The sequence below is a fragment of the Cyprinodon tularosa genome, unplaced genomic scaffold (assembly GCF_016077235.1).
Source record: "Cyprinodon tularosa strain WSP-4 unplaced genomic scaffold, ASM1607723v1 ctg3, whole genome shotgun sequence".
Lineage (NCBI taxonomy): Eukaryota > Metazoa > Chordata > Actinopteri > Cyprinodontiformes > Cyprinodontidae > Cyprinodon > Cyprinodon tularosa.
In genome coordinates this window covers 518,801-536,184 of record NW_024039007.1, presented here as the reverse complement: position 1 = coordinate 536,184, position 17,384 = coordinate 518,801, and the positions used below count along the sequence as shown (strand labels likewise).

At 38.5% G+C, this 17,384-nt stretch overlaps 1 protein-coding gene and 1 pseudogene across 1 annotated transcript; both read left to right on the top strand.

The window, feature by feature from the left end:
* Window positions 1-128: 128 nt before the first annotated feature.
* LOC119787518 (cytochrome P450 1B1-like) lies at window positions 129-2,893 on the top strand. The gene has a single exon (XM_038291427.1). It carries the CDS (start codon window positions 312-314, stop codon window positions 1,887-1,889), a length of 1,578 nt encoding a protein of 525 aa, XP_038147355.1. The 5' UTR covers window positions 129-311; the 3' UTR covers window positions 1,890-2,893.
* A 633-nt stretch (window positions 2,894-3,526) lies between these two features.
* On the top strand, window positions 3,527-4,512 carry LOC119787490 (annotated as a pseudogene).
* The last annotated feature ends 12,872 nt before the right edge of the window (window positions 4,513-17,384 follow it).

Below are 17,384 nucleotides of genomic sequence, written 5' to 3'. Positions count from 1 at the left end.
CCTGAGAGCGACCAACAGCAGAGAGATAATGCGCTGCAGTGGTGTCTACACTGCTACCACAATGGGAGGAGTGTGAAAGTTATCCTGGGCCCTGCCCACTAACAGCAAGCATTTAAGAGGCTGTAGAGCACCAAAAGGAGGCACTTAAGCCTTAAATCTTGATAGACTGACTGATTAGAAGTAAAACCTGTTATGAATATATTACTGGGATTTGACTAGCTGTTTCATAGGTGATATGGACCCATAAGCTTTTTTTTGTTCTTTACATACAAGCATTAAACAGACTGTTAAAAAGGAAAAGTCTTGAAAAAATGGCAATTGAAAGTGAATTTAGTGTGAAGAGCAGCAGCATCATCAAGGAATGGAGCGGACAGGTCCACCCTGCCCTGGTTGTGTCTTTTGTTTTCCTCGTCTGCCTGGAAGCCTGCCTGTGGGTCAGAAACCTCAGGCTCAAGAGGAGACTGCCGGGACCCTTTGCCTGGCCCGTGGTGGGTAACGCCATGCAGCTGGGACAAATGCCTCACATCACCCTGGCAAAGCTCGCCAAGAAGTATGGCAATGTGTACCAGATAAGGCTGGGCTGCAGCGATGTGGTGGTCCTCAACGGAGAAAAGGCAATACATCAGGCACTGATTCAGCATAGCACAGAGTTTGCAGGACGACCAAACTTTGTCTCATTCCAGATGATCTCTGGAGGCAGGAGCCTGACGTTCAATAATTACAGCAAACAGTGGAAAGTGCACAGGAAAGTTGCACAGTCAACTCTCAGAGCGTTTTCTTCAGCAAACAGTCAGACCAAAAAAGCCTTTGAGCAGCATGTTGTGGCAGAGGCCACAGAACTGGTGCAGGTGTTTTTACGTCACAGCGCTAATGGACAGTATTTTCATCCAGCTTATGAGTTTACAGTAGCTGCTGCAAACATCATGTGTGCTCTTTGCTTCGGAAGGAGATATGGACATGATGACCAAGAGTTCAGAACCTTGTTGTACAGAGTGGACAAGTTTGGAGAGACAGTTGGAGCAGGTAGCTTAGTAGATGTCATGCCCTGGCTGCAGTCCTTTCCAAATCCTGTGCGAAATGTTTATGAAACTTTCAAAAGCATAAACAATGAGTTTTTTGGCTATGTGAAAGACAAGGTTGTACAGCACAGGGAGACCTTCAACCCAGAGGTGACCCGGGACATGAGTGATGCCATAATTAAAGTGATAGAGCATGGAGAGGAGTGCGTGTTGGGAAGTGAATTTGTTGAAGCAACTGTTACTGATCTGATTGGAGCAGGTCAAGATACAATTTCAACTGTGATGCAGTGGCTTCTCCTCATGCTAGTTAAATACCCAGATTACCAAACCAAACTGCAGCATCTCATTGACAAAGTGGTAGGCCAAGATCGGCTGCCATCTACTGAGGACAGAAGCAAACTGGCTCTCCTGGACGCCTTCATCTTCGAAACCATGCGTTTCACCAGCTTTGTCCCATTCACTATCCCACACTCAACCACGTCAGATGTCACCATCGAAAGCCTCCACATCCCCAAGGACACAGTGGTCTTTATCAACCAGTGGTCTGTCAATCACGACCCCCTGAAGTGGAAAGACCCCCACGTGTTTGACCCAACACGCTTCCTTGATGAGAACGGTGCCCTGGACAAAGACAGAACCAGTAGCGTGATGATTTTTTCAACAGGTAAGAGGCGCTGCATCGGCTCTCAGATTGCCAAGGTGCAGGTGTATCTGTTTGCAGCTGTCCTGCTGCATCAGCTCACATTTGAGAGCGACTCTTCTATGCCTCCTACTCTGGATTGCACTTATGGTCTCACGCTGAAGCCCCTCCAGTTTAATATAAGAGCCAAGCTGAGGGGAAAGTTGCTTGGTGTGGTCTCCCCAGCATAAACACCATGCCATACTTCTGTTACACACTTTACCACCAATTACATTTTGAAGTCTGTATTCTTGCAAAAAAAAAAAACAGTTTTCTATATTAAATATGAAAATGTAATGCATACTTTGACTTCTATCTTCAAAAGATGTCTGATACAAATATAACATACGTTCATAGAGTGTTAGGGTCATTGGAGAGTATAAAATATTCACTAATACTCTGTCAATACTCAGTAATACTCTGCACTTGATAAGATTTATTAGAGAAACACATGCTTGTTTGTCATCCAGTTAAGCACAACTATGTGTTCAAAAGTGACATTTAAAGTATTGCTGATGCATATCAAATACTTGAGAATGTGACTAAGAAACTTGAACGTCCATTGCTCTAATTTGTTGTGTTTAAAATGTATTTTAATTTTGCCATATATATTGTATTTAATGTATGACAGTTACGAAACAAATGTAATCACTATCTATTGTATCTAAAACATTAGAACACAATGGATACTAAAATGAGCTTGTGTAAAAAAAAATCTGAATTGAGAAAGGAATCTTTCAGCAAGGAGGATCCAATACTTTTCTAATAACAAGAATGAGACATCACTGGGGACCGCAAGGACTAACAGACTTTCTGCATCAAAGCTTTACTTTCACTGTACAAGCACTGCAGCTACCATTATGCCATGCCTCTCTTTTTCTCAGTACAACAAAACACATGTGTAAGACATTTCTCTCACTTGTGAGGCATTCTTAAAACCATGTTTGTTTACAGTGCAGTTTTTCAAAGCTACACGGATGTTGGTGCACTTACTCTAAGCCTCTGTGTTCACAACTTGACATTTTAATATCCAAGGGATGTTTTTCTGCCTGTGTTAAGACAGAAAATGAACCCCGGTCAGCTTCCAATGTTAAAGCCTTCTATCTGGAGGGCCTGCTTTTTTTAAGACTCACTGAACCTTTATATACTGAAATAAATAAGCTGTATTTAAAATTAAAATGAATTGTAAATTGTTGGTGTGTCTGATTTATTTCGCCTTAATAGAGAGGATGAAAAAAGCATCTTACTATAAAACTTGGCAAAGCATAAAACATTTTTCTAATTACAACATAAAACAGGTTGATGAAATACCAAATTATTAAACTAAAAGATGTGCATACAGTTAAATAATCTATTTTTCTTTCTGGAAGTATTGTGTGTGGGTGTGTGTGTGTTTGTGTGGGGAGGGGGGGAACGGGGTGTAGTAGTGGGGGGAGGTGGGTGTTATAATCTCTTATTTTTTATTACTATAAAAAAATATGGTCCCTATCTTACACCTTTGACAATTAATGAATTTTTTTTTATTTTGTCACAAAGGATAAATTAATTAATTAATTAATTAATTTCTGCCTTGTATATAGGATAATACCAGCCTTTTTATGATGAATAGTTTCAAATGAACTTTTATGAATTCCCTATAATTTTATGGCACCATGAGTGAAGCTCATGGCCTGGTACCCTGCAATACTGTTGCCTTACCCTTGCCAGTGGGAAGAGTAAGATCATTTTTGTGAAAATTTCTAAGGATCAGTTTAACACTCTATCTAGATACATCATGCAAATTAAAACTTTTTAAAGACCGTTTATTTCAGAAAATGGAATAGCTCTAATGGTTGCAGAGTTGGCTCTGAAGTGCAGCAGCAGCATCATCATGCACTGGAGCTGACATGTCAAACCTGCTCTCGTTACTTTGTTTGTTTTTCTCCGCTGTCTGGAAGCCCGCCTGTGGGTTAGGGACCTAAAACTCAAGAGGAAAATGCAAGTAGCCAGCAATGCTTTTCAGCTTGGTCTAATGCCTCTTATCTCCTTTCCTAAGATGCAAAGAAATACAGGGATGTATATCAGATTCACTGGGGTTGCATCAATGTAGTGGTCCTGAACAGAGCCCAGTTGATCCGAGAGGCTCTGTTTCAGCACAGCAGGGAGTTTGCTAGGAAGCCACACTTTATGTCCTTTCAGAGTGTATCAGGGGACAAAAAGAGTTGGACTTTCTCTAATCACAGCAACAGTCATATAAAAAAATCTTTTGAAGATCAAATTGCCAGTGAGTCCAAAGAACTAGTAGAGAATCTCCTTAAACTCTGCACTCAGACACAGCATTTTAACCTGAAGCATCAACTGACAGTAGGTCTTGCCAATGCAATTTCTGCTCTGTGCTTTGGAAAATGCTATGGTGACGATGATGTAGAGTTCAGAGCCTTATTGGATAACATAGATCAGTTTGGACAGACAGTGATGGGAAGTTTAGTCTATGTCATGCCATGGCTTCAGACTTTCCCCAATGAAAATAAGACTTAATCCACAGGTCATAAGGGTAATGATTGATGCCATTATAAAAGTCCTTGCTGAGTCTGAAGATGATCCAGAGACAACAATGGCAGGTTTGATTGGTGTAGGCAAGGATACTCTCTCTACTACCATTTACTGGATTGTTCTCTTGCTGGCTAAGCACCCTGACATTCAAACAAACTCCATGAGCTCAGTTACAAGGTGGAAGGATGGGACAGGCTGCTTTCAGTTGAGGACAGAAAACACATTCCTCATTTGGATGCCTCTATCTATGAAACAATTGCTGTGTCCGAGCATCTGCTTTAACCCCTAAATTCCTCAATCACTATATAGAGCAGGTACTATAAATTTTATTGTGAACTCAGAAAACTGACCGTTTGGACAGATGATCACTACTTTTGGCTCCTTGTTGGTCACATGGCTCTGCCTCACCGCACGGTGCCTGCACCATCTTTGTTATTGGCTGTTGTGACAAGAAATCCCATAATGCTTTGCAAGGAGAGCCCTCACAAAGCATTATGGCATATATGTTCTCATCTAGTGACCGGGGATGATCACTACTTTTCAAGTCCACTACTTTTTTATACAATAGAGATTCAGACCCTCGTCTAAAATGGCGTAATCACTATGCAGCTCTCTAAATTTAGGGTTAGGGAAAACATTTAGACACAACCTATGTGTTTTACCAGCTTTGTCCTTAACACCATTCCCCACCCAAGCACTTCAGATGATACCTTGGGGTATCTCAGTATCCTAAAAAGACAGAAAATTTGTATCAACCAGTGGTCTGTCAATCATGACCTCCTGATTTGGAAGAACCATGACTATTTGACCCTTCTCGCCTTTTAGATGAAAACGGCTCCCTGGATAAGGATGTGACAAACAATCCATCAACATCATGACAAACATTCAGAAAATGCATTAAGCAACCACACCCATTCAACATCTTAAGTCATGAACACACTCCCGGAGTATAGCAACTGAATTACAAGAGCAAACAGGTTTAAAATGTCTAAATACTGCAGTTTTTAGACTAGACCAGATAAAATAGATTAATGGCAGTCAAAAGGCAGAAAAACCTTTTAGCAGTTTACCAGATCAAAAGCTGCAATCAGAACCCAACTTCTGCTTCATGCTCAGCACAGCCTCATCAATGTAAACATTATAAAGAGTAATTATAATCCTGATCCTTTAATAAATGCAATAATAGCAGTTTAAAATAGCCTCTTCTCACATAGATCCACCGACTGATGGGCTTCTGTTCATACAACTCCACCAAGCTATTTGTTGCTAGCTAAACAAGCAGTCAGTCATGTATTAGAAGGAAGACTAGTCGCTGTTTGGGATTAGCCAATGGGGGTGCAAGAACAACACACCAATGCTGATTGGTTGACAAAGTTATTTAGTATGAGATTCTCATTATGAAATAAAAAGGTCATTGTTGCTAAAACATTATGAAATACCTACTGACTTTTTAAAACCTAGGGTCCTGTCACACCTTGCCGATTTAGAGTAGACAGCGTATATCTGACGACCCAGAATCTCCTGAAACGCTAGCATGCAATCAAATTTCAAGTTTTTTTTTCAATTTTTGGCGTATGCATAGCATATTCATAACGCGTCCAGAACTTATGTCAAACGAGAACCTAACTTATGCATAAGGTATGGCAGCGTAATGCCCATGAAAGGATGCTTGTGCATCCTTTCATGGGCATTACGGAGCATCAGTTAAAGATGATCCCCTCAGGCACAGCAATGTGCCTGAGGGGAGCAGCAATGCACCTGGAGGCGCCCAGTCTGCATAAAAGATTTCTTAGGTTGTGGTATTAACCTAGCTGCTGTTTACCGCCTGCCCCCCAAGAAAATAGGATAAATAAAACAAAAAAAGAAAGAAAGAAATTTTGTAGTCACAGCAGATTCAGTGTCATGTCTGCTAGTAAGTTTGTTGGTCATGGCCATGAACGCTGGGGGAATCCATCACCTTCTCGCTCACCCTATGATGGAGAGGAAGTCTGGAGGAGAACTAACTGCTTCCTCCTGTGAACCCCCTTTTATACCAAAACGACTCCAATATGCCATTAAACAGTAGCTGTAAGTTAGAAACATGCTCAACGGCCGTCTGGAACCCTTCAAATACGTTGATATGTGTTGGAGATAAGTTCTTGTTAAGTTAAGCATAAGTTATGCACAGGTTACTCTTACTGTAGATTTTGGATAAGCTAGACACCACAACTTATGAGTAACTTACATTGAACATAGGTCAATGTTCAGATAACTTACCTGTAACATATGCCCCACAGATGGCCTACGCTGGCATATACATACGTGCCATACGGCATCTACGTATGTCCGTCGACATACGTAGATGCTGCATGTTGACGTATGCTAGCATGCTTCAGCGTGCTCATAACTTATACAAAATATACCCATAACTTATCCAACATATGCCAGCGTTTTTGACAGATTTTTCATACTTCAAGGTGTGACAGGGGCTTTATATTTTGAATTTTAAAAAAACTACTGTAATTAGGTAACATGCTTTAACATCATCTATTGATTTATAATTAAATAATTCTGTTGAGAACAATACTTGCATTTAGTTATTTTGCACTTTCATAATAATACTTTTATTTGTATTATTTATCAGAGTAGATGTTCATTTCATAGTTATCTATTAAATAATGAGCACTTCTGCATTCCATACATCTGAAGATATTGTAAAGAAAAATGAAAAAAACTACTTTGTGAATTTTTAAACTCTCGTGTTTTTTGCATTAAAGTTTTTTTTTTTATCATAGAGACCGCGTCTCCCTCTGTGAGTGGTCATTGGTATAACTGCGTTGTGTTTTCACAGGAACAGTCCTGCAGCAGAAGTTACATTTACATGGATTAAAACAGAGCAGAGTGAAGATGTTGTGTGCTTTTTCTGGCCCTCACAGTAGGTGAATCCCAGAGGATGGAATGAGCTTCCTGACCTCATATGATTCCAGCAGTTTCCCCCAAAAAATCCATGAAATGTGTCCAACTAAAAGATTCCCTTTTACCCCCAACCCTGCGCTCCACACACACCCCACAGTGCTTGACCTGTGGAGTTTTACTTCTAAAAGGAAAACAAAAAAGCTGCTGTCTGAAAATTTTCCAGCTCTGAGAATATTTGCACGTACGCATAGCCACAGAGTGACCTCCTACAAGGCTCCCTTGGCGTCCATCACTCACATGACAATACGAAACATCCATCTACCTTGCCTAAAGGTTTTGGATGTTAATTAAATCTAGAATTGAGCAAATGATATGGTTTTCTGAGAAAAAAAATTAGTTTGCAAGAAAATATCTCGTTTGACTAGAGCACAAAGAAACATATCTAAGCAATTATTTCGTCAGACACATATCCAATAAAAAGTAGTAATAACTCAACTTGATTCTATTTTGTTGAATTAGCTGAATTAAAGTTTTTTTTAAACCGTTATTTATTTGTATCTATGAAAATCCTTCATTTTACTTCAACTTCAAAATTATGCATTACATTCAAAAGCCCTTTCAAATCCTAAACAAAATACACAAAAGTTTTTAGTTATTATAACATGGCAAAAATGAAAAGAAATGCTTTCAAAAAACAATTATATTCAATATTATTGTATTATTGAATATATTATTATATTCTATTGTATAATATTCTTACCAGATCCTTCTAGTTGTTTTTCAAACCAGTCCTGAATTGCTTTACTGGAATAAAATCTTGCATTTTCATCCAGTTTGAAGGTGCCTGTTATAAAAGTTTTTCCATAATGCTGAATCCCCTCATGGAATTATTTCACCTTTATAAACACTGAGCAGCTCATATAATTATGTTCCACTGAAAATTACAATCAAGTCGTGTCACCTTCAAACTAAACACGCCACCAATCACTGTAGTTTTAAAAGATCATAGGAAAACTCTAACAATTAGTGACTGTTCTCTGTTGGGTCATCAAACAATTAAAGAGACATGTGAAGTGATCCATTTCAATAAACAATTACTCAACTCCTTTCTATAGGGTGGGACGGCTGGATCTTGGGCCTTTGCTTGCATCGTGTTTTGGAATGGTGGCAAGGAAAGGGCCTTTGAGACAGAAAATAGACAGCATACAGTTTCATTTGCACAATTTGTTTTCCATATAACAAACAATTATTCTCAGGGAGTAAAGGAGGAAGTGTTCTACACTGGTCTGTGTCAGCAAACGGCTGTTTTTTGTTAATGGAAGGAAAGTCACGTCATGGTCCTGTTTGCTGTAGAAAAGGGAAGAGTTTAGCAAAAATTCATACAGAAATCTTACTTAATATGCCACACCTCAAAAGCAAATGACACCAAATAAGTCTTGTTCATCTCTTGATAAATCAGTGGTAGTGGGCCTTAAGGTTGGGAACATGGGATTTCCAAGGAGGTCTAGCACATCACTGCAAAAACAATCCAGAAATAAGTAAAAAATGGCTTAAATTAAGTATATTTAGCCTTAATTTGAGCAGGTAAATAAGATGATTTGCCAATGGAATGAGTATTTTCACTCTTAAAATAAGATAGTTAGATAATATTTACTTGAAATAAGACGATAAAATATTTTTTTCTTATTTTAAAAGGAAATTGTCTTGTTCCATTGGCAAAGTGTCTTACTTATCTCCTCAAATCAAGGAAAAACACACTTATTTTAAGAAAAAATAACTTATTGAGATTTATATTTTTTGCAGTGCAACGACATAAATCAACTGCTGTGTCAGAAAGACCCTGTTACAACTACACACACCAAATGTTATTTTCTAACCCAGAATGAAAATCTGCTTGAGAAAGCGTGTTATACAGGCAGGCGTATCGGATTTGCTTTGAAAAGGGGAATAAATCAGATTATTGCTGTGTGTATTTTTTCAAGTAACATGAGAACTCTGGAAAAGCATCAATTGGTGATGAACAAGTGGGAGTGAAGCCCAGGGAGATAAATGGAAGATGTCCAGATAAGTGCTTTGTAAACCGAAATTACTTTGACATCTAAAGGGGTTTGTAAAGAATAAATCAATTCACAGTGAAATGATCTTGGAAAAAAGTAGGATTGTTGTTTTTCATTATTTCTTAATCTTTTTTTTACAAGAAAGTAAGAAAGACTTTGCAAAGAATTTAAAATGTTTGTGGGGGGGTCAATACACTGGTACCTAAGGTAGTTTTTTTGAATCACCATTGTATTTTAGCATTGGTTCTAAAAGTTGCAAGCAATAGTAATTGTGTGTTCCTATCTCTTATAAAACGCAAGATACATGTTATTTAATTTTGCTCCAAAGCTGCTGTTTATCTATGTTTAATTCCCCTCGAGCTTATTGTCCTCAATGTTAAAATTTAAAAATAAAATTGTCATCATAATACATAATCTAAAAAAATCAAGAAATCACATTGTTTGATTTTTTTTCAACAATTGTTTTGTATGATGCAGCTGCAAATAAGTATTTGAACACCTGAGAAAAACAATGTTAATATTAGGTAGAGACACCTTTGTTTGCAATTCCAGAGGTCAATCGTTTCCTGTAGTTTTTCACCAGGTTTGCACACACTGCAGGAAGGATTTTGGCCCACTCATCCACAAAGATCTTCTCTAGATCAGTCAGGTTCTGGACTGTTCACTGAGAAACATAGAGTTTGAGCTCCCTCCAAAGATTTTTTTTTTAATATTATGTCTCTCACAGTGGATGTGCATTTAAGATGACAATTTCAGACCAATCCATGATATCTAAAAGGGAGAACTTGCAGAATAGCAGTGTATTCAAATACTTATTTTCCTCACTGTAGATGGGTTAAGCAGCGTGCACTGATCCAAACAAAACCTGCAAATCCACTTCTAAAAGACTAAAGTAGCAAGTAAAAAAACAGAAAGATTTAGCCTTGGTTTGTCAAAGTTTGTCATAGAGAAGAGTGGGCCACAATTCCTGCAAGCACTTCCTTTTACATAGGGCCAGGCTGGTTTGGAAGGATTTTAACAAAACGTATAATTTGTTAAATGAAAACTACTTTTTAAGTTTACTCAGTTTTTTTTTTCCTATATTAAAATTTTTTTCTGATGAGTGCAAACTTTTAGGTAAAAAAAAAAAAAAAATCCCAACACTATATTTAGCAAAAAATAATCATACACTTGTTTGCTTTAATATAACAAAAAAAAAACTATACAAGTTGTGCTCTTTTTTCTTTCATGCCTTCAAACATTTAACTAGCATTTGGAATGTTATCTATCAGTTAAAGAAGACTAAAATGCAAAGCAGGACAAAAATCAGGTAGAAAGTGGTCAAATGTAATACTGGAAGAGATGACATTATGAACAGAGCAACAGGGAGCATGAAGTAAACAGATGGAAAAAGTAAAGGACAATGACTGCCAGAAAACTTAAATACAAGGAAAAAATGAGATGATGTGGAGACACAGGTGAGAGAGATCAAGTGAATTGGCATGCATAAGTGGAATGAGTGAGCTTAATTGCCAGGTGTGAGTGCAGAGGAAAAGCTGAGTAAATGAGGGAGGAGATTGGAAATAGACATAAATAGAAGATTAAATGAAGAAGGAAAAAAAATGTAACGAAAAAGGAAATACACCAGAATACACATAAAATAAACTAAAAATTTAAACAGATGGAATAATGAAGAGTGTGACACTTTGACAATGGCAGAACAATATTTAACAATTACAAAACCATAAAAAACACTAAACGCTCAAAGTATCATGATAGAGTAAAGTGGTTGTTATGGAGACCAAAATATGGCAATCTTTGCAGCATTTCTCAAAAAGGGAGCTATGGTGATTTTTTTTCTTCTTGTTTTTAAAGCATCATTATGATTCTGCCTGATGTGTGTGTGGCGGTGGAGGCAAGATAAACATGTATCCTGATTCATCAGCGTTTTCCTCATTTCCAGCTGTTTAAAACGTAAACACAAACTATCACTCTAAAGAAAAGCCATCTTCAGGTAGCCATCTTCAGCATACAAAGATACAGTAAGTATACAAAGCTATTTACTAAATTAGAATATTTTTTATCTTTTTTTTGACTGAATCACTTAATAGATTTTTTTTTTAACACAGAGGTTTTCAAGCTTTTATCTTTGTTTAATTAGAATATCTATTGTGTTGCATAGAGAAATGTCGGTTTGATAAAAATTATGTCTAATACAAGGTTAAAACTTGTTTTTATAAGATTTAATCTGGTAAATAAGACTACGTATATATGTTTTAACATGGGTGGCATGTTTGACAATCTTTACTATTAAAGTAGGAACTCATCAATTAAAAGTAAAATTGTACAACAAACTGTAACGTAAAAAGAAGTTCAACCTGGAGAGACTCACACAGAGAAGAGCTGCATTTAGAAAATATTCAATCTATGTATACAGGATTTTTGCCCACATGCGACCTGGATCTGATCTTTTCATGGCAGTCTAAGGCTACGTTCACACTGCAGGCCTTGATGCTCAATTTCGATTTTTTTTTTTTTTTTGTGAAATCAGATTTTTTTGCGTTGCCGTTCACATTTCCACATATATACCACTTGTATGTGATCTCCTGTGTGAACTGCAGTCATACAACACAAGGGTCCTGCATGCGCAGTAGAGGACGCAGTGACGTTACAAGCCAGCGTGCTCTGTGTTTACGGAAGTAAACATGGATGGTAGTGCCGGCGTGCATATAGCGATTTTTCCCAACCATAAAAACACAATATTTTCAAGATGGTTAAACATAAATACTGCTCTCCGCATAATTGTCCACCATGGTTATTGTTTTTCTTGCCACTTCTGCGTAGCAAGAAGCAGAATAGTGACTGTTGTCAGTTATTAATGACATTCAGGTCGGATGAATGTGACCTGGCTGTTCAGAGACAGGTCGCATTTGAAAAGATCAGATTTGTATCGGATTCAGGACCGCAAAGCCAAGTGGCCTTTGTCACATTGGAAAAAAAAACCTGATCTGTGTTGTTCAGAATGCCATGAAAAGATCAGATCCAAGTCGCATATGGGCCAAACAAATTGGATTTGGGTCACTTTAGGCTGCAGTGTGAACGTAGCCGTCCAGTAGAGGACGTCATTGCGTCCTCTACTGCGCATGCGGGACACTTAAGCTGTATGAATGCAGTTCACACAGGAGATCGCATGCAAGTCGCATACAGGTGCTGGTCATAAAATTAGAATATCATGAAAAAGTAGATTGATTTCAGTAATTCCATTTAAAAAGTGAAACTTGTATATTATATTCATACATTACATACAAACTCATATATTTCAGATGTTTATTTTGTTTAATTTTGATGATTACAAATGACAACAAATGAAAATCTCAAATTCATCATATCAGAAAATTAGAATATTGTGAAAAGGTTCAAAATTGATGGCCCCTGGTGCCACACTCTAATCAGCTAATTAACTCAAACCACCTGCAAAAGCCTTTAAATGGTCTTTCAGTCTAGTTCTATAGGCTACACAATCATGGGGAAGACTGCTGACTTGACAGTTGTCCAAAAGACGACCATCAACACCTTGCACAAGGAGGGCAAGACACAAAAGGTCATCGCTAAAGAGGCTGGCTGTTCACAGAGCTCAGTGTCCAAGCACATTAATAGAGAGGCGAAGGGAAGGAAAAGATGTGGTCGAAAAAAGTGTACAAGCAAGAGAGATAACCGCACCCTGGAGAGGATTGTGAAACAAAACCCATTCAAAAATGTGGGGGAGATTCACAAAGAGTGGACTGCAGCTGGAGTGAGTGCTTCAAGAACCACCACACACAGACGTATGAAAGACATGGGTTTCTGCTGTCGCATTCCTTGTGTCAAGCCACTCTTGAACCACAGACAGCGTCAGAAGCGTCTTGCCTGGGCTAAAGAGAAACAGGACTGGACTGCTGGTGAGTGGTCCAAAGTCATGTTCTCTGATGAAAGTAAATTTTGCATTTCCTTTGGAAATCAAGGTCCTAGAGTCTGGAGGAAAAGAAGAGAGGCACTTCATCCATGTTGCTTGAAGTCCAGTGTAAAGTTTCCACAGTCAGTGATGGTTTGGGGTGCCATGTCATCTGCTGGTGTTGGTCCATTGTGTTTTCTGAGGTCCAGGGTCAACGCAGCCACATACCAGGAAGTTTTAGAGCACTTCATGCTTCCTGCAGCTGACCAACTTTTTGGAGATGCAGATTTCATTTTCCAACAGGACTTGGCACCTGCACACAGTGCCAAAGCTACCAGTACCTGGTTGAAGGACCATGGTATCCCTGTTCTTAATTGGCCAGCAAACTCTCCTGACCTTAACCCCATAGAAAATCTATGGGGTATTGTGAAGAAGAAGATGCAATACACCAGACCCAACAATTCAGAAGAGCTAAAAGCCACTATTAGAGCAACCTGGGCTATCATAACACCTGAGCAGTGCCACAGACTGATCGACTCCATGCCACGCCGCATTGCTGCAGTAATACAGGCCAAAGGAGGCCCAACTAAATACTGAGTGCTGTACATGCTCATACTTTTCATGTTCATACTTTTCAGTTGGCCAACATTTCTATAAATCCTTTGTTTTTATTGGTCTTCAGTAATATTCTAATTTTCTGATATGATGAATTTGAGATTTTCATTTGTTGTCATTTGTAATCCTCAAAATTAAACAAAATAAACATCTGAAATATATGAGTTTGTATGTAATGTATGAATATAATATACAAGTTTCACTTTTTAAATGGAATTACTGAAATCAATCTACTTTTTCATGATATTCTAATTTTATGACCAGCACCTGTATATTTGGAAATGTGAACAGCCACGCAAAAAAAATTTGGATTTCACAAAAAAATTGGAATTGAGCATCAAGGCTAGCAGTGTGAACGTAGTCTTATTGACTCTCTGCAATCCCTCACACAGAGCATACTTGTAGTGACAGTGGAGAGGAAAACTCCCTTTAACAGGAAGAAACCGCCAGCAGAACCAGGATCGATGTGAGCCGCCATCTGCTTAAGGCCTACTGGTGTTCAAGGAGACAGAAGCAGATAAATACATAAATGAGATAAGCTATTTGGTGCTTGGGCCCTAGCAGAAGAGTTTGATGCTGTGAATCAAAGTACGCTTAGATGAGTAATCTAGAAACGGATTAGAGTAGCTTTCCCCCAGGGCCCAGACACTGCTGATGGAATAAGCCAGAGGGTGAGTGACACTGAGAATAGTCTGAGAACAGAGGAGGAGATTGGTGAAAGTTTGTTTGCGTGAGGGAGACAGGAGCTAGGCCAGGAGCTACGGTAAATGAAGGAGATATTGAAAGATGATTGGCTGTGGAGAAGGTGCGGCTTCCGAGTTGATTGGCTGGAGCTGAGAGAGTTACATCGCAGGTGGTTCAGGTGAAGCTGATAAAAGTCTTCCAGATTGAATTTACTCTCAAGCAACATTTTAGGGAAATACAGGTTTTCTATTACATTCATCAATCCATTTATCTGATTATACTTGCAGGGTCAATGGAATAAATGCAAAGGGAAATATTTACTTACTAAATAAATTCTGAAATTGAAGTGGTGGGGTTTACATATTCTTTGCAAACAACTTTGTAAAAAGTAAATTAAACAAAATAAACCTATGAAGTACATGTTTTTAAAGATAAATATCTAAACATTATTACCATGCTGTGACTCTGCTGTGAAAATATGAGAGCCATAATAATGCAAAACAGAGGTAAAATACCTCTCCATGATTTTAATATAAATGATCTGTTCATTTTTCTAGGTTATGTGGTAAAGAAGTAAAATAGGCATGACATCAGGCAGGACACAAATCCAACATTGTTGAAAGTTATTAGCATTTTTATTTGTATGCATTGGATCTTTCACCTTTAACCCAAGTGAATAAAAGGTCAACATTTCCCCAGTTAAACTAACCCAATAATTCAATGCAGAGACAATGCTGCCAAATTGCTATGATGGTCTTGATAAAGACCATAGAGGACTATGATTTATGTTGGCAGACGAATCCTGCAGTCATTTAGGAAGGCTTCCACTTCAAGGAATCATAAAATGTGTTACAGCAACAAGTAGGCTGGATGAACCCACATGCTGGGATGAAAGAAAAAAAGAAAACCTCTTGTCTTAGGATGTGGAGATTGAGGGTTTTCTCATAAACAAAGGAATTAGAAACTTGAAAGTAACATAATTAGAAAATATTACAATGAAGAAAAACACATTAACTTTACAAATACTTTCTCTGTTGATTTAATTTGTCCATTACATATTTTAAGTGTCAGATATTTGACAACTTGGCTTTACTCTCTTTACTGCTATCCTCCCCCACTAAAATTTTATGTGCTGGACAGATAACACAAGACAAACACTTGTTTCTGGGAAGCATGCACAGTAGCGAAAATTCTGCAAAGCATTCTTAGCAGGGTAAGAACAGTTGAAATGTCTAGTGACAAAACAGTAGCACCATTAACAAGTATAGAGCAGTTGTTAGAAAACAGTGCAGCATGAATAAAACCATATGAAGGAACTGTTGGCTTTGAAGGGTCAGGAGAAGAGGTACCGGAAGACAACTTGAGCTGCAGCGGCGGTAGGGATCACAAAGAATAACAGAGTGGGGATAAAAGGTGCTTAAGGAAATGCTGGGGCTAACAGCAGGTTCCGGACACATGGTTTACACAGCCTTCCAGCATTAGAGGACTTGGCTTCTTCTCCTCCTGCAGCACTTGCAGCAGCAATTTTCTGAAAAGATGCTGCTTATGCAGCGACATATCATTCACACTGTTGCTGATGAAAAAAAATTAAAAACCTGAGATCCTCCTGAGATTTGTTAGCAATATGTCAGTTATGATAGAGAGCGGACTGCTCTGTGCATCACATCTGATCACACTTCATATTCAGAGAAAGCTGTGAAGTTTACAAGAGTGTAAAGACACACGTTGTGACTTATAACAACAAACAGTAAGTATTCATCTGGTGATCTCATTGGGTTATGTAAGACAGCTGGGTGCTGCCAGATCATGAGACAGAGTGCAGAGGAGGCATTCAGGTACATACAGCTAAACACGCAGCTCCTCTCACACCAAAACCATACTTGGAAATAGCTGGTTGAGCTCCAGCATTCAGGAGCCAAGCACTAACAAAATGCTTTAAAAGATGTAAACAGTTAATGATTAAAAATGGAGCATATATTCACTTTGAGACGTATCTCACAAATATTTTTTAAATCATGTCAGGAACATAAGATAATGGCTCTGTGTGAACCATTAAGCTTCTGCTGTTTTGGGATCTCTAAGCTTTTATCTAATATTTTGTATCTCTTCAAATTTTACATTTGTCTTACAAACTGATTCTTAGTAAATTACAGCAACTTCAGATATTGTAAATTGTAATACCATTTGTATATATCTGGGGGGTTTAGAAAAGTAAAAATTGCATGTATCAAATGACAGCCAGAATTTTCTTGCTGAAAAGTATTTGGAGTGAAATGCTCTTGGGAACGATATCCAGTTAAAATCCTTTCTACAAGATGCACCAGAGTTGTCTTTAATTATACACTCACCAGCCACTTTATTAGGTACCCCATGCTAGTAACGGGTTGGACCCCTTTTTGCCTTCAGAACTGCCTCAATTCTTCGTGGCATAGATTCAACAAGGTGCTGGAAGCATTCCTCAGGGAGTTTGGTCCATATTGACATGATGGCATCACACAGTTGCCTCAGATTTGTCGGTTGCACATCCATGATGCGAATCTCCCGTTCCACCACATCCCAAAGATGCTCTATTGGATTGAGATCTGATGACTGTGGAGGCCATTTGAGTACAGTGAACTCATTGTCATGTTCAAGAAACCAGTCTGAGATGATTCCAGCTTTATGACATGGCGCATTATCCTGTTGAAAGTAGCCATCAGAAGTTGGGTACATTGTGGGCATAAAGGGATGGACATGGTCAGCAACAATACTCAGGTAGGCTGTGGCATTGCAACGATGTTCAATTGGTACCAAGGGGCCCAAAGAGTGCCAAGAAAATATTCCCCACACCATGACACCACTACCACCAGCCTGAACCGTTGATACAAGGCAGGATGGATCCATGCTTTCATGTTGTAGACGCCAAATTCTGACCCTACCATCCAAATGTCGCAGCAGAAATCGAGACTCATCAGACCAGGCAACATTTTTCCAATATTCTATTGTCCAATTTC

What these genes read in the sequence shown, in the direction of transcription:
- LOC119787518 (XM_038291427.1), top strand. Translation starts at nt 312, where the DNA reads ATGGCAATTGAAAGTGAATTTAGTGTGAAGAGCAGCAGCATCATCAAG.